Source organism: Pteropus alecto, unplaced genomic scaffold (genome assembly GCF_000325575.1).
Source record: "Pteropus alecto unplaced genomic scaffold, ASM32557v1 scaffold71, whole genome shotgun sequence".
NCBI classification, from domain to species: Eukaryota; Metazoa; Chordata; class Mammalia; order Chiroptera; family Pteropodidae; genus Pteropus; species Pteropus alecto.
The window spans coordinates 10,202,987-10,228,467 of NW_006433024.1; the positions used below are offsets into that span (position 1 = coordinate 10,202,987).

The window sequence follows — 25,481 nt, forward strand, 5'->3', positions numbered from 1 at the left end:
GCAGTGATAAGCTAAAGCATCTGTCTCTATTATAAGAATATAGTTGTTTATAAAATTAGACATACTGTGTTCGTGAACTGAGATATCCCTTTTCCTAACAGGGCTGGGTTTCTTCTGTCAGTAAGTAAAATTTCAACTTAAAAAGTAAATAAAAATTAAATAAATCAAATAAAATGTTAATAGTCATCTTTTATGAGCGACAGTATTTCACTGTGTTCTTGTTTGAAGTATCTGCTGCCCACATTCTCATCTGGTGTCTAGCAAAAGTCCCACAAACCCATTTTACTCTATTTTATATTAGGTTTCAAGGTTTTAAAGAAGTAGAAAGGATTTGGTCTTCATGCATATTGATAAATTTGATTAAAAGCACGTGGCAGAAAGGGAGGGAGGGAGGGAGAGAATAAGGAGAGGGGAAAGGGGAGAGGGGAGAGAGAACAGGGGAGAGGAGAGAAACATAGGATTTAAGGTACAGATTGCCTTTGTTAGCCTACAGACTTATGGCTTTAACACTTCTACTTGTGATACAGTGGTAAACAACAGGTTTAGTTATACCCTTCATTCAACAAACACATTTAATGTGTGCCTTGTCTGTCTACAAAAGTACAAAAGATGTCTGTTCTTTACTATATCCTTAGCACTACCACATTTTAGATGCTCTGAAGGGAGTTAAGGAAGATTTAAAAAGAAGTGAAAGAACTTTCTTTAGGAGTAGAACAGAAGATCTATTTTAAGAGTGGTCCACAAATCAGAGTTCTTGCTATGATCATTTTTATACAAAAGTAGCCCAAGGGAAGAATTTGAGAGTCAGTTAAGATGTAACCAAAAAAACAAACTTTATTCATTACTGACAGATGGATATATTATTCTTTCACATGTAATTTAATTTTTAAAGTTTATTAACTCGAACATCTCTGGCAGTTTCATCTAGATTATAAGTACTTTAAGGTATTGCTTCCCAACCTTTTACATGTAATGATACACGGAAATAATATTTTATGGCATACTAGGTAACCTGGAGAGAATTTTGGGCATATTCGAATGGGACTTGGTGAAGAAATTTATTATATTTATATATTTATATAAATAAAATACAAAAGTTTTTGGTTAGATAGTTATGGCAGCCATGGAATTGTTCCACTCAGATTCCCCTTCAAGAGAACCTCCTTCAAGGAACACAGTTGACTGTGAGCTTCCAGCTGTTGCACCTTCAAATATGTCATTGCTCAAGCAGAGGCCACACTTCTGGGCTGCTCCCAGCCAATGAGCAAACAGTGTGTGCACTAGAGCTGGGCCATTCTTGCTTGATGGAGGAACTCCTCTAACAGATAATTTTTGCTCTGGGACTCTCTACCAACCCAACCAAGACTTTCTCATAGCAGCGCTATAGTTGGAGGTTCTTTCTACCCAATTCTACCTTTGCCTCTCTTTCGCAGGTATCAGAATTGCTCAAGGTCTGGGGGCTCCCTTCACCTACTCCTGCTTTCTCTCCCTGTATCCTTTACAGGCATTTCCCCCAAGAAATTTCTTGCATATTTAATCTTCTCACAGGGTCTGAACTGACACAGTAATACAGAATGAATTTGTATAAAACTTCGAGTTGAAATTAATATTTTAAAATGAGAAATTTGAATTAACTTCGATGAATATAACTTTTGTATCTTAGGTTTTATGTTTGAAGTAGCTTTATTGCAGTTTGTCAAGATCTATAGTCAAGATTTTGAAAAGATATCTCCACCTTCCTGTTGCCATCAATTAGAAACTTGGCTCATTCATTAAATGGTAACAAATGGCCGAAGGAACTTATCACTCTTTGTCCAGTTGACAGAAACTCCTTTCTTATTGTTAACCAGATTTCAAATAATTTAAGTCTCTTTAAATTATATATTCTAAATACTATTATTGTTACTTTTCTTTCATTGCCAGATGTGATGTTAAAGTTTTCTAAATAGACAATTTCAAACCTCATGAACTTTTTATATTAAATATTTCAAAATGAAGTATTTATGCACATACCTGTAGCTCTATTAGTCTTAATAATTCTTTAGGATTCAGATACCACTAGTGAATTCCTTTTTACTCCATACTTTTGAAACGATCTTTTTGCTTTGAGTCTTTTTTTAATATAGGTTAATATATACCCTTTATAAAGTCTTGTGCCCATTTTTCTTTCTTTTTGCCTAGACTTCTGTTCTTCAAGACCTAACTTTACTCCGATGTTTTTCTTTGTGTGACCCAACCTGTGTTAGAACAACTTATTTGAGAAATGTTTACTGAGTGCATATTCTCTGCTAGGTTCCGCATATATAATAGTGAACAAAAATAAGATCTTTACTGTCTTTTTGTACCATATTGTGAATATATAAGATTGATAACTTAGTATAACTTATGTTTTTTCCTTTCTACAACACATTTTAGCATTTTATTATATTTGACTATAATTCAGACATGTACATAAACATTTTGTCAAAAAGAATGAAAACCTTTTGTAACCTATGTTTTAAAGATCTTTTATGCCTCAAAGAAAGCATCTCCCTGTGACTCTTACTTGTTTTTAATAAATGCTGTGGATTAAGGGTTTACTAAATCTTAAGTATTAGTTACAGCAGAAATATACAAGAGTAGAATAGTCAGTTGCGGGGCAGATCCCAAATCTATGGCAGAAAACGTCTTATCTCTGAACTTATTCTGATCAGAAGCACTGTAGGGAGGAGATGGAATAGTCTTCCCATTGGTCTAACTACTTGAGTCTAGGGCTTTGGTTCCAATACATCTTTGTCCATGTATTGGATTCAACCCTGGAGCTTTAAAAAATACTGATGCCTAAGTCCTATCCCCAAAGTTTCTTATTTAATTACTATGAGGTGCATCCAGGACTAAACATGATTGTAATATGCAGCCAAGATTGAGAACCACTGTCTTAGGAGTTAGTGACAGTCAGCAGTCTCAGTTAAAGAAATTAGCAGAAGGTTTATTTTGTGTAACTGTATATAATGTATATGCTGAGAGAGCCTGGGAACAGTGCCATTCCAGTGGTGGTAACACAGACCCATAGCTCACTGAGGGAATTCGGATTGGTCAAGTCTGGGAAAATTAGAGAATCTAAATAATCATAGTAGTAGATTATAACCTCTTGAATAAAATAGGAATTCATTAATATGTACTCACATGGGAAATAAATGAATAAATTGAAAGTTCGATAAGGAAAGGATTATTTGTATAGTCTCAAATTGAAACCCCACAAAATAATTACAAAAGGAAAAGGAAGAACAAAATAATGGTGATATCTAGCAGATACCACATTAGTCAAGTAATCAAAGTGAACATTTACAATAATGGAACAAATCCGAATATTTGACACCTGATAGCGTAAAATAAAATATCAGACAGACCCACACTGAGGGACATTCTACAAATAACTGATCTGCAGTATCTTAGTCAAGGTCATAGAAATCAAGGAAAGACTTGAGGAATTATTCCATATTGAAAAAGATTAAAAGAGATAAGACAATGAAATGTAATGCTTGATTCTGAATTGGATCCTTTTGCCAGAAAGGACATTATTAGTCTGAGGCTTAGATGTAGAGATGTATCATCATTCATTTCCTGGTTTTGATGATTGTATTGTGGTTATACAGGAAAATATTCTTGTTTGTAGAAGATAGAAAGTATACAGTTACTTAGCAAGTTATTCTCAGGTGGTTCAGGAAAATACTCATTGAACTGTTCTTACAACTATAAGTTTGAGATTGTTTTAAAAATAGAAAAAATAAGTAGCTGGAACAGGGGACACAGGAAAAGAAAATGAGAAAGGTAATAGTCTCAAGGAGGTGGCAAGCCATGACTGCCAGACATGAAAGAATAAGCCCCAGAAAATATTTGACAAGTAAATGGCATGATCAAGATCTGTGCTTTAAGAAATCTAACTGCATTATTGTGTAAAAAGAATCGAAGAGAAAAGGCCTAGAGTTAAGGTGGGTCAGTGCTATATTTGACATGCAAAGTGGATCACTTTTTAAACCATCCTTTATTTTAGGTAATAATCATGAATTAAATAAATAATGATAATGGGGAAAAAAGAAAATGTACACTCATGCACACACAAATCTGGTATAACTGATTGTATGACTTTGGAATTACATAACTATATGTAGAACCTCTCAGAATATTAATCTTCTCATGGGATGGTCATGTGAAGTAGTGGCAATTTATCTAGGAATGATATCTTTCATGGAATTCATTTTCCAAATAAAGCTATTTAAGTACTAAAGTGCTTTTTAACTGTTTTGATATATCCTGTACTTTTCTGCCTTTTAAAGCAGGATGACATTGAATTTGGTCTTTTCTCTTTTGGATGACTAATGTCCCTAATAATTGGAATATTTATTATTGTATTTTGGAATATTGTCTAGTTCTAGATCCACTTTTGTTTTGTTGTGATCATATCTCTCAATGTCTGGTTTTCAGTTCAGTTGATGTCATAGTGTATGTATTTAATAGTTTGCCAGTTCTCTTTCTGCTGTAGTCTCAAAACCGAGGCTATGCTTTTTCCTTTTTTTAATGTTATGTTACTAAAACTCTGAGGATTAAGTGTAGAGATTTTATCATAGTGATGTACTTACGACACCTTTTAAAGTTTAATTCAGCATTATGACTAAGTTTCAAAGAATTCTGAAAAGTGGAGTTACTGTAAATAGAAGGTAATGTCATTTTACTAACTTTTCTTAGAATGTCAGATGAAATCAGATAATTTTAAAGGAAAACCACTTTGATTTCTTATTTTTAAATTTCAGAGCTCCAGAGATTATATTGGGGTTGCCATTTTGTGAAGCCATAGATATGTGGTCATTGGGATGTGTGATTGCAGAATTATTCCTTGGATGGCCGCTCTACCCAGGAGCTTTGGAGTATGACCAGGTAACTGAACCGTCATGATAATCTAGTAGAATTAGTAGGTTGTAAAGAAAGAATGCACTTAATTCAGTATCTAATACACGTGAAAATCTTTTTTAAATAAAATGACAAAACCTGAGATCCTGTGGATTTTCAATTCAAGATCTCAAAACTATTTGATTTTTAAAAATTTCTTTTATAATAACTAATTTTCATAAACAAAGTTACAATCTACAAGCCCCCAAAACTGTTTTTTAAAAACAATTGGGATAATTTTTTGTATCATTTTTATATAATAAACATATAAAGGGCTGGACTATGTCCAATTAAATAATAGTGCTTTGCTCAGTTGACAAACTTTGATGATGAATGAAATGTCATCTTCTCCCAAGGAATAAAAGGCATCATTTAAATACTGGTCTTAAACCAACAACCATTATTGGTCTTAAATATCTCAGTCACCTGAACCTTCTTTTGTATTTTTAGCTGTTTTTGAATGGTGCTAAAGTCTAGTTTAACATTATTTAAATGATTCTCAGTAGAATCCAGCAACTTACTTCATTAAACACTTTTCGTGATAATTTCCAGGTATGTTCATTAGCTTCTCTACGCTTTTAGACAATATTGCTTGCTATTTTCCCGATTTTTCTTGATTTTTTATTTTATTCTATATTTTTTAATTTTTATAAGAGTTTATTTGAGCCAAACTGACCATACATGCTGGGGTGCAAATTCTCTAAATGCTCCCCTATTTTCTTGATTTTTAATATCAAGATTTATTTTTGGAGTAATCATTACCTTATTCACTACTATTTGAAAGAGTTTCATTACATCTCCCTTATTAGATATATATACTCATTTTAGTGGAAAATATTAGTAAAAATTAACAAAGTTGACACATTAATTTTATCTTTCTGTAATTGGCTTGTAGTGGACAAATATAACTTTTATTCAAATGATATACTATTTAACTTTGGGGCATGAAAAAATAGAAAATAGAACATTTCAAACACACATGATGTAAATGTAACAATAAAATTTTGTGCCTTATTTTCAGGGCTGAGCTTTCTATATCAAAAGGGATATGAGAGGTAGCTAGTTTGATGACATAAATTTTGCTAAGATGACTCTAAAATTAATCATTTAATATTAATTATTAGATTAGCTATAAGTATTAACATCAGTTTCTTCTTCTAATGACTTTCTATTTATAAACTTCTTTTAGGCCATGTTTCCTATTCTATACCTATTCCTCTGCATTCAGCATACCTCTTAGACTTTCTGTAAAATTTTCCATACATACTGGTTTCCTTCAGCTTTTTATTCGACCACTAATTTTCATGCAAATGCTAAACTATTGCTAGTTTTGAAAGAGTTGGTCATCTAGTTGGAGAGTCCCATAATTCTTAGCTGCTGAAGTACTGAGGTGCCAGTCAAATGCTAGAAATATACCTTTGGCTTTGTGGACTAGTTTATGACATGCATACTACTCTGGAGCAGGACACCATCTGGTGGCAGTTTCAGGTTGATTTGTTATCATACTATGGATTTGGGCTTCACAATTCTAGTCTTGGACAATTGATGTTAGTACTGAAAAAGACCCTACTGATTATCTAGTTACTGCCCTTTCCAGTTTTATAAAGGATAAAACTGAGGCCCAGGAAAAGGAAATGACTATTAAAATTTTGTCACAATAGTAGTTTAAGACAAATACCCGACCAATACTTAGTTTTTCTAAATTCTGTAATAGAATTTAAACTGTTAATCTGATTCAGATTAATAGTATTTTCAGACTGTATGTCACTTTAATTCTAGAATGGTACAGTAATTTAAAAAAGTTATGATCATTTAGTGTCACTAGTTGCACAGTTATCAATTCAGTGAATTGGTACTGTGCTTGAGTCCTTTCCTGTCTTAATTGTAGATATATTGTCCTATTAGTGTTTTCTATACTGGATTTTAACTTATACTTACCAGGGAAATATCAGAAACATTCTAGGGAGTTAAATAATAATTTTTATGGATAGATAGACAGTATTTAGTTGGTAAATGTCAATTGTTCTTACAAAACGTTTGTTGGAGTTTAGATAGAACCTAAACTATCTAAAAGTCTGAATTTAAATTCAAATTTCATACTTGATAATTTCAAATTATATCTTTATAAAGTTCACTGTTTCAACTCCAGGGTGGTAGTGGGAATCTTTAAAGGATTCTGCTTTGTCAAATTGCAAAGAGACCCATTCAAGGTGGCTTGAGTAAGAGTCCTTTTATTTCTATGTAGACTATCAAAAAATCCAAGAATAGAGCTATAATATGATTAGATTCTGTGAAATCTAGAGTGGGAGGTACTTTGTATTCAAGGCAGCACTGGAGGAATTAATAGGCATTGGTGGATCACTGAGGTGTGGGATCATACGTGTGACTTCACTGCTCTTCAGTGCTTCTGTCTTTTCTGATTCTAACTTGCTACTCAGAATTTCTGCGCAGTCTTAACTTTGGTTAGGTTAACGTAGCCATCAAACTCCAGCTCTATCTTATCACTCTTTGGCTCATCCCCAAACGGTAATTAGTATTTCTTAGTTTACGTTCCTGGTAATATAAATCTGATTTGGTAAGATTATTTCCAGTTGAGTTCACAGGGCAAATTTATGAGTTAATTGCTTCTGAGTCAGGTTCCCACCCTTTACCCACTGGGCACAGGGGAGGGAAACAGTGTGTCCCTTCATATATTGGCAGTTGTTATACATGGAACAATTTTCCTTCAAAATATTGGGCAGGCATGACCAAAAATAAACCTACAAATTCATTTGATGCTTTGTTGTTGTTGTTGTTGTTGTTGTTTTTCCCTAGTGTGAAACCAACTTGCCAGGTATATTAATTGCTGTTTTCTCTTTGCTCTTTTAGCACTTTATTTTCTTTCTCATAATGGTGCTTCCTAGCTTAATTGCAGAGTATGTGCTTAAATATTTATTCTACTGAATTATATGCTTTTTGAATACTGACACCATATTTCATTTATTTGTATATCTTTAGGATCTGACATATAATAAATGCTCTGTGCATGTTTGTTGAAATTGAATTGTTGAACACCTTTCCTACCATCTAAGAGACTCTGCAGCATCTAGGTTCTGAACTCTTAGTACTATTCTATTTTCTGTTTCCGTGAAACAAGGAACTCAGCCACTTTGGATGTGGGGTGAAGGGAAGACATCACACTTCACTTTAAATGAAATGAAACTAGTTTGTAAAGTCGAGATTTCAGTTATATGTCATGTAAAATTGGGTATAAACAAGGATAAACATGGAATCTATTGTCAGGAGGCTCACAGTCTAGTAGGGAAAACAGACATTAAAAAATAAGTGCAATTTAGTATTATTAATGTATTAAATGTATGTTCTAGGTGTGATGGTAACACAGAGGAAAGTGATCACTTCTTTTTGGGATGGTTAGGCATAGCTGTACAGAGGAGAAGTTCTTGAACTAAGTCTTGAAGAAGAACTAGTAAAAGTTTGTCACATGGATTTGGAGAAATGGGAGAGGATACACAGGGATATTGATGAGTAGGAGGAAAGAGAAACTAGCCTATGCAAAGTTTAGCATGGTGCTAGATGGGGCTTGAGTACAGGTGCATGTAAAGAGCAGGGAAGAGACAAAGCTGGAGGAGACTGTATGTCATGATTAGAGGTTTGGAATCGATCCTATAGGCAGTAATTTTATACAGGAGAGTAACAGATTTGCATTTTGCCAAATTCATTGTTAGTATTGTGGATAATGCATTGAAGGTGAGTAGATGGGGTCATTAGGGAAGTGAAATTGTATAACTCATGAAATTGTATAACTCAGAATTGAAGAAGACCTGGAAATAGAGGTGGAGAGGAGGGACAGTTATGAAAAATACTAATGAGGTAAAATTGGTAGGGTTTTGGATGTTGGAGGGAGGGTGATGAGTGAGAGGTGCTTGTTTGGCATAAATTTCAGGTTTCTGATTTAAGTGGTTGGTGTTGCTATTCATCAACGAGGAAAAGGCATGAGAATTAACAGAATTAAGGGAAAGTCAGTTTAGGATATGTTGTTCACTTTGAGATACCTAAAGGCCAGCTGGGTGGAAAGTTTCAATAAGCAGCTGGATCTAGAGCTCCAGAGATGGAGATAAATATTTAGATACAGATGTAGAGATAAAACTATGGACACTTGGAGCTTGTAAAGGGAAAGAAGACAGATAAAACTCTGGAATACAATGACATATAAAGAACAAATGGAGAAGGCAATTAAAGAGTGTCAAGAAGTAGGAAGAGAACCAGAGAGAAACAATGTTCAGAAGTGGAAGGAACAGAGTTTATAAGTAAAAAGATAGTAGCCAAAAATATCACAGTAAACTATGGATTAACATTGGACTATTCAACGTGTCAGTTATTAACAGGCCATTACTTATCTTGGCACCATATCATGGGAGTGATAGTTAAATTCATACTGTAGTGTCTTGAGGTACGAATGGGAAGTAAAATATAGGCTATTTTAAGACATTTTGTTAATTTTTGTAAGAGTTTATTTGAGCCATACAGATAACATATGCTGAGGAACAAGATCTCAAGTCCTCACTTAAGACTCTTTAACTTAGAAGAGTTTTAAATAGTTAAGAGCAATTCTTCATTTTGAGGATAGAAGATAATAAATATTTTTGTAGATTGAGGGGAAAGATCTCAAAGAGGAAGAAATAGAAGATGCAGGAGATGGATTAACTGATAATGTAATACCCTTGAGGTTTAACAAAAAAAACAAACCCTGTGTTCTTAAATACAATTTAGAGGAGTTAAGCCCCTGTTTATTCCCGATGCTGCCCAGTCATTAAGTTGGAGAACAGATATTTGAGGGCCTGCTATGTATCATGGGTGTATGTGTAAGTAAAGAAAACAGTCTTTTCCTTTATGAAATTTACATTCTAATAATGGAGAATGGGATAAGAAAATAGAAAGTAAACATATAGAATATCAGTTGTCAGAAAGCATGGCAGAGGAAAATACTACAGAATAAGGAAGATAACGGGTACTAGAGTACCAAAGAGAAGAGAGCTTATTGCTATTTATTGGCAGGCTATGGAAGGCCTCACGAAAAAAGTGACATCTGAACTGAGAGCTGAAGGTAGTGAAAAATGAGCTATACAGATGCCTAGGCAAAGAGTGTTCCAAACAGAAGGATATGAAGTTTTCAGTGGCCCTGAGACTGGACCTTTTCAGTGTTCTGAGAGTGCTCATCTACACTCGTGTCTCTTCCTCTCGTGGCTCAACCATGCCAGTGACAGAGATGTATCCTCTTCAATGCTCCCACAGTCGTAATCTACCAAGTCTTTATAAATTTAAGTCTCTTTTAAATCCACTCCTTCCTTTCTATTTCTACTAAGTCTCTCAGTTCAGTCACCCCCTCCCCGCCATCTCTCCTCTGGCCTTACCCACCCTCTCCTATTCTTAGATATTTTGTTAAAAATGTAATTGGTCAATTTCCTGCCTAGATTTCTCCGTGGTTTCCCATTATTACTTCCTGGAGTATATTCAAACTCCTTAACCAATTGATAAATCCTTTTGCTTTCTAGTTCAGTTTGATCTCTTGTTTTTCCCTTAGTTAACCTCATACTTCTAGTCTTCGACTGTGTAGGTGTTTTCTTTTGATTTCCCATATTTACTCATAACCTCAACACAAATCATAATAAGATTTTCCCCACTTCTCAACGGCTAAAAAACTCATTTGTTCTTTAAGAACCAAATTGAGTGTCACATCCTCTGGAACTTTATGTGACAACATTATTTTAGGTATTTCTTCTCTGTCTTTCCATAAAGCATGCATTTATTATGGTACTTATAACACTGCATTATAATTGTTTACTTGTGTGTTCCCCACCAGACTGTGGATTTCTTGAGAGTGCAAATTATATCATTTAATTCTTGACCAAATATCTAGCATAGTCTTTGATATATAATAGGCATTTAAATAATATCTATTGCATGAAAGAATAAACTCTTCTGTTTTGTAAATTATTTTTCAGATTCGATACATTTCTCAGACTCAAGGTTTACCAGGAGAACAGTTGTTAAATGTGGGTACAAAATCCACAAGATTTTTTTGCAGAGAAACAGATATTTCTCATTCTGGTTGGAGATTAAAGGTAATTCATTAAAAAAATATTTAGAAAAACATATTTCTAAGATGCCTCACGTATATTGGTTATACACTCCATGCTTAGTTTTATTTTATTGTATTTCTTCTTTTGAATTTTCATTTTTAACCCCTTCCCCACCCCCCCTTTTTTTAAGTGAAGAAAGCCCTTTTACAATAACCTAGCTCACTCTCTAACCTGGGAACATAATTATCAACTCATCTTAAATGATTTTTAAAATTTTATGTGTATAATTAGTTTTGTGTTGTGTGTTTGCGTCTCCTCTACCTAGTTCTTCAGCATTAACGTTGATAGGACAGGGACTGAATCTAATCACTTAGTAACCCAAGTACCTAATTTATTCCTGGATTTTTGGGGATCAATATATCATCAATGTTTAACTTTGTAATTAGTTATTTTGTTTAAGGAGGTTGTTATATATGGAATATTTTTTTTTTTTTACCTGAGCCAAGCTCTTCTAATTTTTTTTGTACTTTTAAAAATTACATTTAGATAACTATTCTTTCAAAACTACTGCTTGCCTTAGAATATTCAGTTATATTAGACTGCTTAAGTATTGAAAGAATAAAAATTTACAAATGGTGGGTAATAATATATATTTTTCCCCTCTTTGATATATTCAATAAGACACTAGAAGAGCATGAGGCAGAGACAGGAATGAAGTCTAAAGAAGCCAGAAAGTACATCTTCAACAATCTGGATGACATAGTGCATGTGAGTACCGCAGTCACATTTGTCAATCTTATATGCTTAAGGCGGTAGACGTGATTGGTAAGGATACCAAAACATGTTAATCATTTTCTAAAAGAATATAGAATACTCGCTGTTTTTAAGCTTTTCAAACAAAAATGATTTTAAGATTTCAACCTTTCAGGAACTAAATTGCATTTGTCTTTGAATATTTAATGTACGCTATCCTGTTCTTTAGTCAAAAGCATTTTCCTTAAAAGGGAAAAATCCTAGCAAACAAATTTATTTTCCCTGTATCTCATTAAAGATGGGTATTTGTTCAATCCATCTCTAATGAGATGGGGAAAAAAATTTTTTTCTGCTTTGAATGCCATTTGATACTTTAAAACATTTTAAGGATTTGTTAAACTCAGTTCTTTCCCGTTTCAAAATAATTGTAGTTCTCTGTTCTTTCCTTGTTGTTGTATTTTTTTTAAATGTGAAACTTTAATATATGCTATGGCTTATTTTTATTTGATGATTTGAAATTTTGATTTTGCAGGTGAACACAGTGATGGATTTGGAAGGAAGTGATCTTTTGGCTGAGAAAGCTGATAGAAGAGAATTCGTTAGTCTGTTGAAGAAAATGTTGCTAATTGATGCAGATTTAAGAGTTACTCCAGCTGAGACTTTGAATCATCCTTTTGTTAATATGAAACATCTTCTAGATTTCCCTCATAGCAACCAGTATGTTACTTTAAAATCTTTTAAAATGAAGAAATAATAATGCTAAGTCCGTAGAAATCAGTGTGTTAGAAAAAATGATTCAATTTCTTCATTAAGTATAAGTAACTGAGTTAAAAGAGGTTAAGCTAACTTGACCAAGTTCACATAGGTTAATAAGTGGCGAGGTAGAGCTAGAACGCAAATCTGAATTTCATTTCAGTGTTCTTTTTCCAAAATACTATACTGAAAATGACCAAGTGATTTTGTTTTTACATGACATTTCTTACCTTAATAACCAGACATATATATACTAAAAGGAAATGTTAACAGGCCGAAGGAAGTAAATGACTTTAAATAGCTTCTTTTAATATTTTAAAAAGAGTGAAGAAAGTATAGGGATGAACCAATATCCCTTATTGTGGATTACCCTTAAATTTGGTGTTTTTATAAAGTCCAACTGCTATCTTCTCCCCCTACCATCGCCTCTTAAAAATGCCTAATGGTTTCTATATATAAGTCCTTCGAAAATAATATGATAACTCCATACTTGGTACCATTAATTTTGAGATACGTAGATCTTGAAATTTTGGAAAATTTACTTAGAGTAGGAATAAAATTATAGTGTGCTAACCAAAAAATGCTTACTATTGCTTTGATGTCTTAAAATATTGCAGGTATAAGACACACTTTTACTCGCTTTAAAGTTCAATCTTTTCTTGTAGGATTTCCTGATAGAAACAGTATTGGAAATAAGCAGATTTAAGTGCAAGTCATAGAATCTTTTTCTTTTGGAAATAATTTTTAAGTTAATGTACATTAATTTTAAACTACTCTAAACATATAAAATAATATTACAATCACCCCTCCCCCTTTCTTTTTTTTACAGCGTAAAGTCCTGTTTTCATATTATGGATATTTGTAAGTCCCACCCAAATTCATGTGACACAAATAATCACAATAAAACTTCACTTTTAAGACCAGTAGCTTCAAGCAGTACTGCTAATCTGACAGCAAATTTTACTAAAATTGGCACATTAAGAAGTCAGGTAAGAATTTATTAATTTATGCTCCTTTTTTTTTTTTTTATGATTGCTCTCTTTGCTTTTGGAGTATACAGAAGTCTCATGTCAGCAATTAGAAGTTACAGTGCTGGTGAGGTCTTACTATTGCCATTCTGTTAAATCTCTTAATATTTCAGGGTAACAATTAGAGCATACCCTTCCAAATTCTTTTTTTTCCTTTCATCTTTCCTTCTTTCAATATCCGTTACCTACCCTTCTATGCCACACCTCTACAAAAAGTAAAGTTCAGTAAAATCAGTTTCTGGACCCATTTTCATCGTACAATTAAGATTTTAAGAAGTATGTTTGAATTCTATTTATAAAGCATGTGTGTAGCAATTAGACTGCTCTGTATAATGCCACCACATACGTTGATCATTTCAGGCATTAACCACATCTGCTCATTCAGTTGTGCACCATGGGATTCCTCTGCAGGCTGGAACTGCTCATTTTGGTTGTGGTGATGCTTTTCAGCAGACACTGATTATCTGTCCCCCAGCTATTCAAGGTATTCTTTCATTTAAATTGCATTTTGAATTTAGGCATGCATGATTTTATAACAAGCTGAGCATCTTTTCATTAAATAGTATAGTTTTTGTTACATTTTAATTTAATTTAAGCTGGTCGCTAGCCTTTAGACCAGTGATGTTCATTTCTTGACTGGAGCTCCATTGTGATCATCATTAACAAAATGGGTCATACTACAGTTATAGTTCCTGTAGAGACCAGCATGATAAAATACCTTAGTAGAAATTAATGAGCTTGACAAGCTATGGATTGTCCTATACTGATATCACTGCTCCAGATGGTCAGGTTACTGCACAGCATCTGTCATGACTAGACAGCAAAGTGACTGAAAGTCCACTTTTTAAAATTTTGGTCAAAGGAATTCTGTCCCAAAATGTCATTGTCTTGTTCCTTATCCATAGCTTAGTTTTTTTTTTTTTTAAGGATTGATTTTGACTAAATTAGATTATGTCCCTTACTTAGATAAAAATAGCAGTTAAATCCTCAAGTGTGTGATAGGTGGCAGAGTACCTTTGAAGAGGCCATGAATTTTCAAGTGGGAATTTCTTAGTGGTTTTTAGAGGGCAATAGCAGCAGACTTTGCAACTGGAATAACCAGATTAAAACCCTACTTCTTAGGTCCTTTCCTATTATTTTGCCCTTGCTAGGCTTTAACATCTAGTTATTTTTTAAAAGCAAGAGGTTAATTACAAATGGGTTCCTAAATGACTCTTTGAAACGTGATGGTAATACTGTATATATGGTGTAAGTGAAAGAAGTTGGTGCTAAGTCAGAACACTTGGGACATAGCCGTTTCTGCAGTTTGCTGTGTTATCCTAGACAGGTCTGTTAACCTGTTTCAGCCTTAGTCAAAGGAAGCAGACTGAATAGATATGGCCTTGGTCATTTCTAGATGTAATATTTCTGGATTCTGAAGATTATTTGAATTTTTTATTTGATTTAAGGATTTGAGCAATTTTAAAAAGTTTTTATTTCAATGGCTCCCACAGTACCTAAGCAAGCACCAAGAATATGTTTGTTGACTTGATTAGCTAGTAATAAGAGATGTGGAAACATGTCAACTCTTTAGCCACTTTTGTTCTACCAAGGTAGCTTTCTTTTATCTTTATATATTGGGCTTTCATATAAAGTTTCATTGAGAGAAAGATTTGTGTTGTTAAAAATATAAAAAACGACTGTTTGGATGGTCAAGGTGAAATTTGTCCAATGGTGTTCTAAGTATCTGTGACATAACCCATGGCTGGTCTCTAATAATAAAAAATACCTGTATCATTATATTGTCGGCACTCTTAAAGATGCTGCTGTGTTTGTTTTCCTCAACTGTTTATTATAAAAATTTAAAACATATAGAAAAGTTCACAGAATAATATAATGCCTCGTACCCTAGATTCAACAAATGTTAACATTTGCCATATTTCTGTCTATCTATACATATATACAGACAGCATTTGATAGTAAGTGGTAGACATTTTACTTCTAAATAGTTGAGCATGCAAGACTGATGCTTTTCTTAAAAATCAGTTATCATTTAAGCGGTGTCTTAACAAATGCATTTTCACTTAAATGAGTTTTTAATCTGTACCGATAAATAGATTCTTAGGTTTTAGTAATCTTTTTCATGTACCAAAATCAGTTTGAGAGTCATGCACCAACAGTGTAGTATATTTCGTCAGGATTTGGAATAGCAGTTTTTTATTTATTTTTTTTCAGAGCCTACCTTCTATTTGTAGCAAAAACTTAAGAAGCTTGTGAGACATATTTCTTTTGTGTGTGTGTGGTTTTATTTTATTTTTTATTTTTTTAATTTTTAATTTAATTTTATTTTTAACATTTTATTTTTTTATTTTTCCCTCTCTCCCTTCCCCGTTCCCTTCTGGTAACCATGAGACACATTTCTAAACATGGTTAAGCATCATTCTTAAAATATTTAATGAAGTTAAATAAATCTTTTATCTTTTTATGTGACTTATAATTGATAAAAGGTTAGTAACCTTTCTGTATATATGTTAGCAACTAAATGAGTGGTTCATAATAGGGTAACAGGAAGAAAAGGAGATACTCTCAGGCTTATCAACTCATTAAATGTCAAAACCAGTACTTTTAAATTAGACTTAATAGTGAGACAAAGCAAAGTATTTGTTAGTTTGCATTCCATTTCTTGGAGAATTTGCTGAAGACATGCTTTTTGGTGGGGAGGGTGAGGAGATGAGCTTTCAGAAATAATTAAAAGTTCTTTGTGGAACTTAATCTGTATCTGGTCCTTTGGGCGGAGCTCAGAGGGTAGAGCACCCCAGCAGTAGGATGAACACCTCTGTGAAGAAAATAAGCATAACAAAATCAGCGTTCTCCTTAGGATTAGCACTTAAAATATATCTGTACAATAAAAATTGTAAAATTGTTTTTCAATGGGAAAAGAAAACAATTACATTTTTCTCTTAAGGTTTATTAGAGACACCCAAGATCACTTTTATTTAAAGCTGATTATGTTAGATGATCTGCCAGCCTATATCGAAGTAACTGCTATAATAAACTGGAATTATGAAGGATTGAATTTATTTTAGTAACTGAGCTTTCTGATTTGGGGAATGTCCCTAAAATCATATTTGTCAAAGCTCTAAGTTGGGATGATACTAATTTATTGTCTCAAAGCTTAATTTCATAAGACAATATTTACAAGATCCTTTTCCAACATGTGACACACATATTAACATTAACAGGATCAACATGACTGATAATCCTGCTTTCTAATTTTCCTAGCAGGTAGGCAAAATGAAACATGTTTGTGCTGGAGTTCCAGCAGCTCTCTACTAGGAATACTAGTAGATTAAGCCTCACTGACCAATGCTTAGTTGTATCATCATATTAGGCAGAAAAGTTTGTTTATTTTTTTGCTTTTCCTTTGGAGGTCGAAATGAATGTGCCATTCTGAATTTTCTTGATTCATGTAAACTATCATGGCCATTGAAGTGTGAAGTTGTGATACCTTCTCTCTTTGGTGCCAAAAGTGTGTGATCTTGTGACAATTTTAAAGAAGAGAATACTAAGCATAGCTAAAAGTTTGTATGAAAAGATGAACCTGCTAGAAGATGAGGATTTTGAGTTAGATTCACTTTGCCATATCTTTATCATAGTGGCAGAACTATTTGAAAAGAAAAATGAAGCTACAAGAGTGAACTTTAAAAGGAATGGGAAGTTTCAAGAAAAATAAATGATTCAACTTTGTAGTATACATTTTAAAACAGTGGAAAGAATAGCTTTAAAACATTTTTTAGAATGATGTACAACAAAGGAGACAGAAAGTACCTCACTTTCCTAATAAGATTGCTTTGTTAGTGTTATGAAATTTTTATGTAGGGGATGGTTTTATAATCCTAATCACAATTTTGGTAGTTCTTTAAATTCAAAAGAGTTTTATAAGTTAACTCAGGGAAATATTTTTTTTCTTTTATTTGATAACTATTCTTTTATATTTCACAGGTATTCCTGCAACGCATGGCAAACCCACTAGTTATTCAATAAGGGTAGATAATACAGTTCCACTTGTAACTCAGGCCCCAGCTGTTCAGCCCCTACAAATCCGACCAGGAGTTCTGTCCCAGGTTGGTAATAATTATTTTTGCACATGTGCTGTCCTCATTATACTCAGGTGGTGGGGGTGCGGGTGCTGATGCATTTATAGCATATCAGCCTTTTATATTGGGAAACAATGAAAATGACCTGGATGGGAATTTGATCTTTTGTAGATTACTGACTTTAACTTTTACAATTATTACATGATTGTTAGTTTAATGTATGTTTTTATTTTAAGATATAGTAATATTAATCACTTGTAACTTGTTTGTGTGTGTGTGTGTTTGTTTTTGGTGCAGCAGACGTGGTCTGGTAGAACACAGCAGGTGCTGGTACCTGCCTGGCAACAGGTAGCACCCATGGCTCCTGCTGCTACTACATTAACTTCTGAGAGTGTGGCTGGTTCACAAAGGCTTGGAGACTGGGGGTAAGTTAAAAACAAAAGTAACTTTTTGTGAATAGTTTGCAAAATAGATCTTGGTAAAGAAAGGGGTTCAATTTTTCTTAATTTTATCCTTAGGAAAATGATTTCACACAGCAATCATTATAGCTCAGTGATGCCGCAACCTCTTCTAACCAGTCAGATAACTTTATCGGCCCCGCAGCCAATCAGTGTGGGCATTGCACATGTTGTCTGGCCTCAGCCTGCTACTACCAAGAAAAATAAACTGTGTCAGAACAGGTTGGTATGGATATTTTAACTTTCCTCTGCATTTTGAGAATTAATCTTTAAGATAAATTTTGCATGTACACTAAAGGGTCACTCTGTTGTATTCAAAATGACCTCTTCGATAGCTTTGTCACAAACACTAAGCCGGCTCCCTTCTCAATTTCTCAGAGGTATTTTGGTAAAACTAATGGAATGGGAGCCAGGAAGAGAGGAAATAAATGCTTTCAGTTGGTAAGATTGTCTTTATTGCCCTTTTGATTTATTCTCTACTTTTAATTTTAGTAAATTTTAGACACATAAATATCACATTTACCCAAAAAATGACTATTTGAATGTATGTAAATGTAATCTACACTGATATTTCTAGAGATAGTATTATATATTTCACAAAACTTATGATCTGTATGTTAGTGTGTTATATACATGATCTTGAACCAAGTGAAGGTTCATATTGTTTATTTTAGCAAGATGTCTTAGAAATATGTATGTACATATTTTGATTGTTGAAATGATACATTATCTCTTTGATTGCAGGAGTAATGCATTGCAGAATACCAATATCCCACATTCAGCATTTATTTCTCCAAAGATAGTAAATGGAAAAGATGTTGAGGAAGTAAGTTGTATAGAAACACAGGACAATCATAACTCAGAAGGAGAGGCAAGAAATTGTTGTGAGACATCTATCAGGCAGGACTCTGATTCATCAATTTCAGACAAACAGCGGCAAACCATCATCATTGCTGACTCCCCAAGTCCTGCAGTGAGTGTGATCACTATTAGCAGTGACACTGATGAAGAGGAGACATCACAGAGACATTCTCTTAGAGAGTGAGTACCAAAAGCAGTTTCATGTGTTTATGCTGCATTCTTAAATAATAATGTTGACACCCTCTGGTGTAGCCAAAAAAAAAAACAAAAACAACTTTCCGTGACTTATTCCTTGTCTGTCAAAGTCCTTTGGAGTAAACTTTCTGAATGGTATTTAACTATGATTATTATAGCATTTTTCTTGTGTTTATAAGTTTTAGATTTTCGTCCATGTAGGTCACACTTAACTGTTTCATACCCTTAAATAAATTAATTTGGGGCTATTTGGGGAGTATCTTCTCATTTTTGACCCATGTTTTTTCCTTCCCTCTCTTACTAGATGTAAAGGTAGTCTAGATTGTGAAGCTTGCCAGAGCACTTTGAACATCGATCGGATGTGTTCATTAAGCAGTCCTGATAGTACTCTGAGCACCAGCTCCTCAGAGCAGTCCAGCCCATCCCCTTGCAAGAGACCGAACAGGTAAAGGAATTTCAATAGCAGTGTATAATAAATAAATATTTAGTCCACTGAAAAGTGTATGATTTTTGTCATTGTTTAATAAGTACCTGCCAGTTTACCACAGTGGCTTCTGTCTTGAACATAATTTTTTAACTAGATCACTTTTTATAAACTCAGGCTTTAAATAATAATTTTCTTTCTTGTTATAGAACAGATCTAAATGAAATATTAAAGTTCTAATAAATCATTTTTAAAGAATTATTTGTTTTTGAAAGGGTAAAAAAGCCACATTCTCAACTTCAGCTTCACAGCCTACTATTGTAACAAATTTGGAATAAGAACATATATTTTAGCAAAATAAAAAAAAAAAAAAAAGTTTTGCATAATGAAGTGATTCCCCACTGTCAGTAGAATATCTGCTGCGATTTTTTTTTTCCACACTGGTGATTGATTTGCATGATTTTGTCCATATTTCCATACCTACCCTTCCTTTTGGCCAGGGACATGCTTTGCCACTAGAGTAATGAGCTGCTCCTAACCTATATAATATACTAACACATTAAGAGATGAACTACAAAACTTTCAGTAAAATACATTTTATTTTAGCTTTTAGAATTTTTTTTTTTTTTTTTTTAGTGGAAACAAAGCTTGAATAAATTTTAGGTCTTAATTTTATACATTTGTCTTCTCTTTTTCCTTAGGAAATATGGTATTGAATACCTATAACCAAAGCTCTGTGGGAGATAGAAAGAAATTTTAACACATCTTCTTAGAAATTGCTTACAATGTGTTTTGGAAGTTGATATTATACACACACATACATAAATAGTCACATACATATGGAAATATATATATATGTAAATGTATGTCTAAGATATAAATAAAAATATGTAACTAAAAATATACATATAAAAAGAGGTGCTTCAAATTATTAAGTATGAAACGAGTGATTAAAACACACAATAAGTGCTGTAGAAATCCCAAGGAGAGATGTCATCGGGGCCCAAGAGGGTCAGGAGGAGAAGAGGAGTAATGGGACTCTGGGTGGGCCTTCAGAGAAGTAGGGAAGACCTTTCAGAGAACTGGTTGGTTAAAAGGGCCCAACAAATTACCACTAAAGGGATGTGTCCAAACTTTACAGTTTAATCTGAAATATGAAATCACACATGTATATGTTTATACATTTCATTTAAATTACCCAAACGAGTGCTTCTTTTGTAATGCCTTGATGAAATTATCTGTAATTTATAAAGTGGTATTTTTATGAACTTCTACTAAGGATCAAGTGGGAAAGGAAAATTTAGTGCCAAAAGGATATTCCTAAACAGGACAGAATTAAGGGTAGCAGTTGTAGCAGTCTGAAGAGAGAATAAATGTGAGAGTCTAGAAAATCTGTGAAAAAAGTGTTATTGGACAAGGAAGAAGGCATAATTAGATATGAAATAACTGAATAAGACTGTCATCAATTCGCTGGAGCCTAGATATTATTTAACTTTAGATTTAATATTGAAAAATACAAGACTATTTTCTTATTGCAGTATGTCAGATGAAGAGCAGGAAAGTGGTTGTGATACCGTGGATGGCTCTCCAACATCAGACTCTTCGGGACGTGACAGTCCCTTTGCAGAGAACAGTTTTGTGGAGGACACTCACCAAAACACAGAACTGGTAACCTCTGCCAACACAGAAGCCAAACCAGCTGTCTGTACTGTTGTGGTGCCACCAATGGGACTAGAAAATGGATTAAATGCCGATGAGCATATGGCAAACACAGGTATACTGAGTCCTCCTTATTTCTCTGATTATCCCTTCAAAGGTCTTAATTTAGGAACATCAGAGATCAGCATTGCCTCAAGTCATCTCTGAATTTCCAACTTGATCCTGCCAAATCTATCTTCTTTTAAAGATTTCTATAAAAGAAATCTCTTTTTATATCATACAGTGCTTGGATACCATGAGATCTTTCTTTTCATTTAACTTTAAGGTTCTCAAATCACTGTTGTATAAAATACCTAAAGACTTTCCTAATTTTTATATGAGAAGGAAAAAGCATCAACTATTTAATATTTTGTTCCTTGCTAGATTCTATATGCCAGCCATTAATAAAAGGACGATCTGCTCCTGGGAGATTAAACCAGCCTTCCACAGTGGGTAATCGTCAGCAAAAATTGACATCAGCATTCCAGCAACAGCATTTGAATTTCAGTCAGGTACGTTTGTGAATTTATAAGAGTCTTTAGGGTTCAAATTCATCAGGTTTTCACTTGGGGGAAAAATATTCTGAAACTGTATGCAATCTTAATAAATTTTATCCTTTTCATTATCCCAAGTGACTAAAGAGTAATTGCCTAATAATAGGATAATTAAACACATTATCTGTAGAACTTGAGTTCTTCAGAAAAATTAAGCTCTTAGATTTTCTTAATTATATTTTTAGTGTTTGTTTTCTTAGATCCTTTAAATCAGAGTGCACATTAATGAATTGATGGCTACAGTTTTTATGGGTTAGTAGTGGTGCTAGCGAGAGACGCCTCATTGAGTACTTTCCATCTGTTCAGCATTGTGCTCAGCAGTTGTTTCACTTGGGGAAAGAAAAGGTCATGGGTATTGGAGTCACACCCGGTTTTGCCAATAATGTGCATATTATCTTGGCCAGGTCTCTTCAGCATATCTGGACCACAGTTGATGAGAATAATGGCTTGTAGCATGGGGTTATTTTGGAATTAAATAATGTATATATAAAATGTTAGGCTTGCATATGACAAGTGCTCCACAAATGGAAGCTAGTAGTAGTGGTGGGGTAGTTATACTGCTAGCAGTGGTAGTGGCAATGTTAATATTATAATAATATGTAGTAATATTCAAATGTTAATACTAATATATAAAATCATTTTTCTCTTTAAACTTAATACAATCTAAGATTTGAGAGATCTTTGAGTTATCAGTCAGAGTTTATTGTGATTTTCCTTTCTTCCTTTCTTTTTAACTTATAAAGAATATATTTAGTACTTTTTGGTTGCTTGCTTGTTTTGGATAGGTTCATCACTTCGGATCTGGGCATCAAGAGTGGAATGGAAACTTCGGACATCGAAGACAGCAAGCTTATATCCCTACTAGTGTTACCAGTAATCCTTTCACTCTTTCTCATGGAAGTCCCAGTCACACAGCTGTGCATGCCCATCTGGCTGGAAGTACACACCTCGGAGGACAGCCTACTCTACTTCCATACCCATCATCAGCTACCCTCAGTAGTGCTGCACCAGTGGCCCACCTCTTAGCTTCTCCATGTACCTCAAGACCTATGTTACAGCATCCATCTTATAATATCTCCCATCCCAGTGGCATAGTTCACCAGGTCCCAGTGGGCATAAATCCCCGGCTGTTACCATCCCCAACCATTCATCAGACTCAGTACAAACCAATCTTCCCACCACATTCTTATATTGCAGCATCACCTGCGTATACTGGATTTCCATTAAGTCCAACAAAACTCAGCCAGTATCCATATATGTGAAAACTCAAAAAGAGTATATTGAGGAAGCTCAATGATAGAAGCATTTGATTAAAAATAAAAACATGGTATTTAATAAATATTAGCCATGGCACAAGAAAATTATTTTTGAATCATGTAGACTTGGGTGCAATTTAAACAACTTTGAGCTTTAAAAAAAAAACTCACTTTTAATGTGTTTTGCACATTTGGTATAACGTCTTTGGTCATGTTATCTTCTTATGTAGTAACTCTAGACAGGTGACTTACGGGAGCGGAAGTCCAGTTTTGCTCCTGCTATTTTTTATAAAATTGCCTTCTAACTAGTGCAAGACACGTCCACATTTGGGAAGCCATTCTGTGTACAGACTTAGAGTAACAGATGCACATATGTCAGAATTACAGCATACAAGTGAATTGTATTATCTGTGTCTTAGTGTATAAATGTTGGGTCACTTACCTAAGAAATTGAGCTATTGTTCTTTACATTTGCATGTGTCTTTGCATGGGCAAAATGTTGCCTAGACTTTGCTCTTAAATGTTGTTCTTATAATCTCAGCTGCATTGTAAACCGTTCCCACACATAGTGCCTTAAATATTTGAGGTTGTTAATGTTATTACCTATATATAAATGTTGAGGACTGCAGCACTTAAAATTCAGACCTACTCTTTAGTTTTCTTTTGAGAGAGTAACGTTCATTTTTGGTTTTGTGTGGTATGATTTCAGGTCGTAGCTGTTTTTTCCTTACTAAGAGGGCAGCATGTTTGCTATAGCTGAATTCTGCTGTCAGATTTTTCAGAATGATCTAGCTTCAAGGAAAGCAAGCAGTTAGTAGTGCTTAAGAAAAATTGATTCAGTATCTAATGGATAGTTGATATCTGTCACAACACAGCATTTTATATACTGTTAAGTAAAACTGCAATACAATCTAAGTTTATTTTTGGAGTGTTTGCTGTATAATTGGATTTAATAAAATGTTTAGAGGTACAGTAGGCATGACTTTGAGTAGATAATGAAAGAAAATGCAAATTACTCATTGATTCATGATGTGGTTTCATCTTAGCTTGGGCAAACCATGCAGTATTTAATAAGTAGTAGCAGAAAATATTTACTATTGAAGCTTGAAAAGATGTGAGTTCTTTGTGTGCAATTTTTCATTTATGCATGTGAGAGGTTTTTTGTTTTTTTTTTTTTAAGTATTTTTACATTGTAGTACTTGTTTCGCTTGTTGGCGGTATTTGCTTATTTAATACATTCCGTCAGGGACAGAAATTACATGCTTTTCTTCCTAGGAAGTGTGTCTTGGGTTTTTTTCTTTCTTATTCTTATTCTTTTTTATTTTTATTTTTTTGATGGTGATGGTGGTGGTGTTTAAATGAAGTTGCTTTTACAGCACCAAAGACTTAATCATCCATTTCCTATATAAAAGGTAGCTACTTTTTGCATAGACCTCAAGTATATTGTAGTGTAGAGGTGGACTTTAAGGAAAGGTATTAAACAGGCTGTGTTTTAGCTTATGGGCAAGTAATACATTGTATCATTTATCTTGAATGTATCATAGATAAGCTGCTATATAACGATTGCCACTTCAGATAGCTGTGAAATTAGGTGATTAACTAGTTGTTATTTAGCCTTCTAATTTCTGTATAAGTCTAATTACATGAAATAGAAGTTGAGGTTTTGATTTTTTACTTTGCTTTTCTGTTTGGAGTGTCATTGTAACTACTGTATTGTAAATGATGGAAAATAATTGCATATGTTATTTTGGGGTGTGTTAATTGCATCAGTATTTTATCTCTATTAATGTTTGTGCTCATCACTGCATATAAAAAACTTGGATGTATCAATGTAACTTAATTTTTTATTTTCATACTGGCATTGTAGACACTTGAGACAGCTGTATCTTGCAGGCTTGACTTAACTTTTTTTCCTTAAAAATCTGGAATATAATCTCACAGCATTTACTGGAATAAACAGTACAAAGCATTTGAGTGTAAAACTCTCCAAATGTTTTGGATTTATAGCATTTCTTTGATAAATGAATTGCATACCACTAGTACAGCTCTAGTACAGCATTGACAATAAGCTAATAATGGATAAACTTTTCTTTACTCCATTAATACAAGCAGTGTTTTATTTAATAATCATCAATGAAATAAATGTGCCTGAAGTTGATTTTAAAAATTACAGTATTAGATCATAAAATAAAAACCAGCAGTACATTTTTAGTCACACTGAAAATGAAGGACTTAATTTTCCCCACAAGTTTCAGTGTTTTTAGTAATCAATTCTATGCATTTTATATAAATAGAAATATATATATATTACACATAAAAAAGGAATAGCCTAAGATTAATTTAAAAGATTATTTACAGATGGCAAATTTATGGAGTCACTATTTAAGTAAACTTGCTGCCCTCCACAGCCTCCTAGTTT

The 25,481-nt window shown here is 33.6% G+C and overlaps 1 protein-coding gene across 5 annotated transcripts in view; it reads left to right on the forward strand.

Annotated features, from left to right (window-relative positions):
• The window catches only part of HIPK3 (homeodomain interacting protein kinase 3), a 77,265-nt gene extending 52,100 nt beyond the window's left edge, over positions 1–25,165 (forward strand). For 2 of the 5 annotated variants that reach the window (XM_025044091.1, XM_006908017.3), the window contains 14 exons: positions 4,791–4,914; positions 10,929–11,048; positions 11,688–11,774; positions 12,292–12,476; positions 13,342–13,501; positions 13,901–14,024; positions 17,522–17,643; positions 17,917–18,041; positions 18,135–18,296; positions 18,819–19,115; positions 19,435–19,575; positions 21,093–21,328; positions 21,637–21,764; positions 22,592–25,165. In XM_025044091.1, the coding sequence (XP_024899859.1) occupies positions 4,791–4,914; positions 10,929–11,048; positions 11,688–11,774; positions 12,292–12,476; positions 13,342–13,501; positions 13,901–14,024; positions 17,522–17,643; positions 17,917–18,041; positions 18,135–18,296; positions 18,819–19,115; positions 19,435–19,575; positions 21,093–21,328; positions 21,637–21,764; positions 22,592–23,068 (2,488 nt within the window). In that variant the 3' untranslated portion in view covers positions 23,069–25,165. Of the gene's footprint in view, positions 1–4,790; positions 4,915–10,928; positions 11,049–11,687; positions 11,775–12,291; positions 12,477–13,341; positions 13,502–13,900; positions 14,025–17,521; positions 17,644–17,913; positions 18,042–18,134; positions 18,297–18,452; positions 18,516–18,818; positions 19,116–19,434; positions 19,576–21,092; positions 21,329–21,636; positions 21,765–22,591 lie in introns of all 5 variants that reach the window. The other 3 variants (XM_006908014.3, XM_006908015.3, XM_025044090.1) reach the window with 3 other exon arrangements.
• Positions 25,166–25,481: the final 316 nt, after the last annotated feature.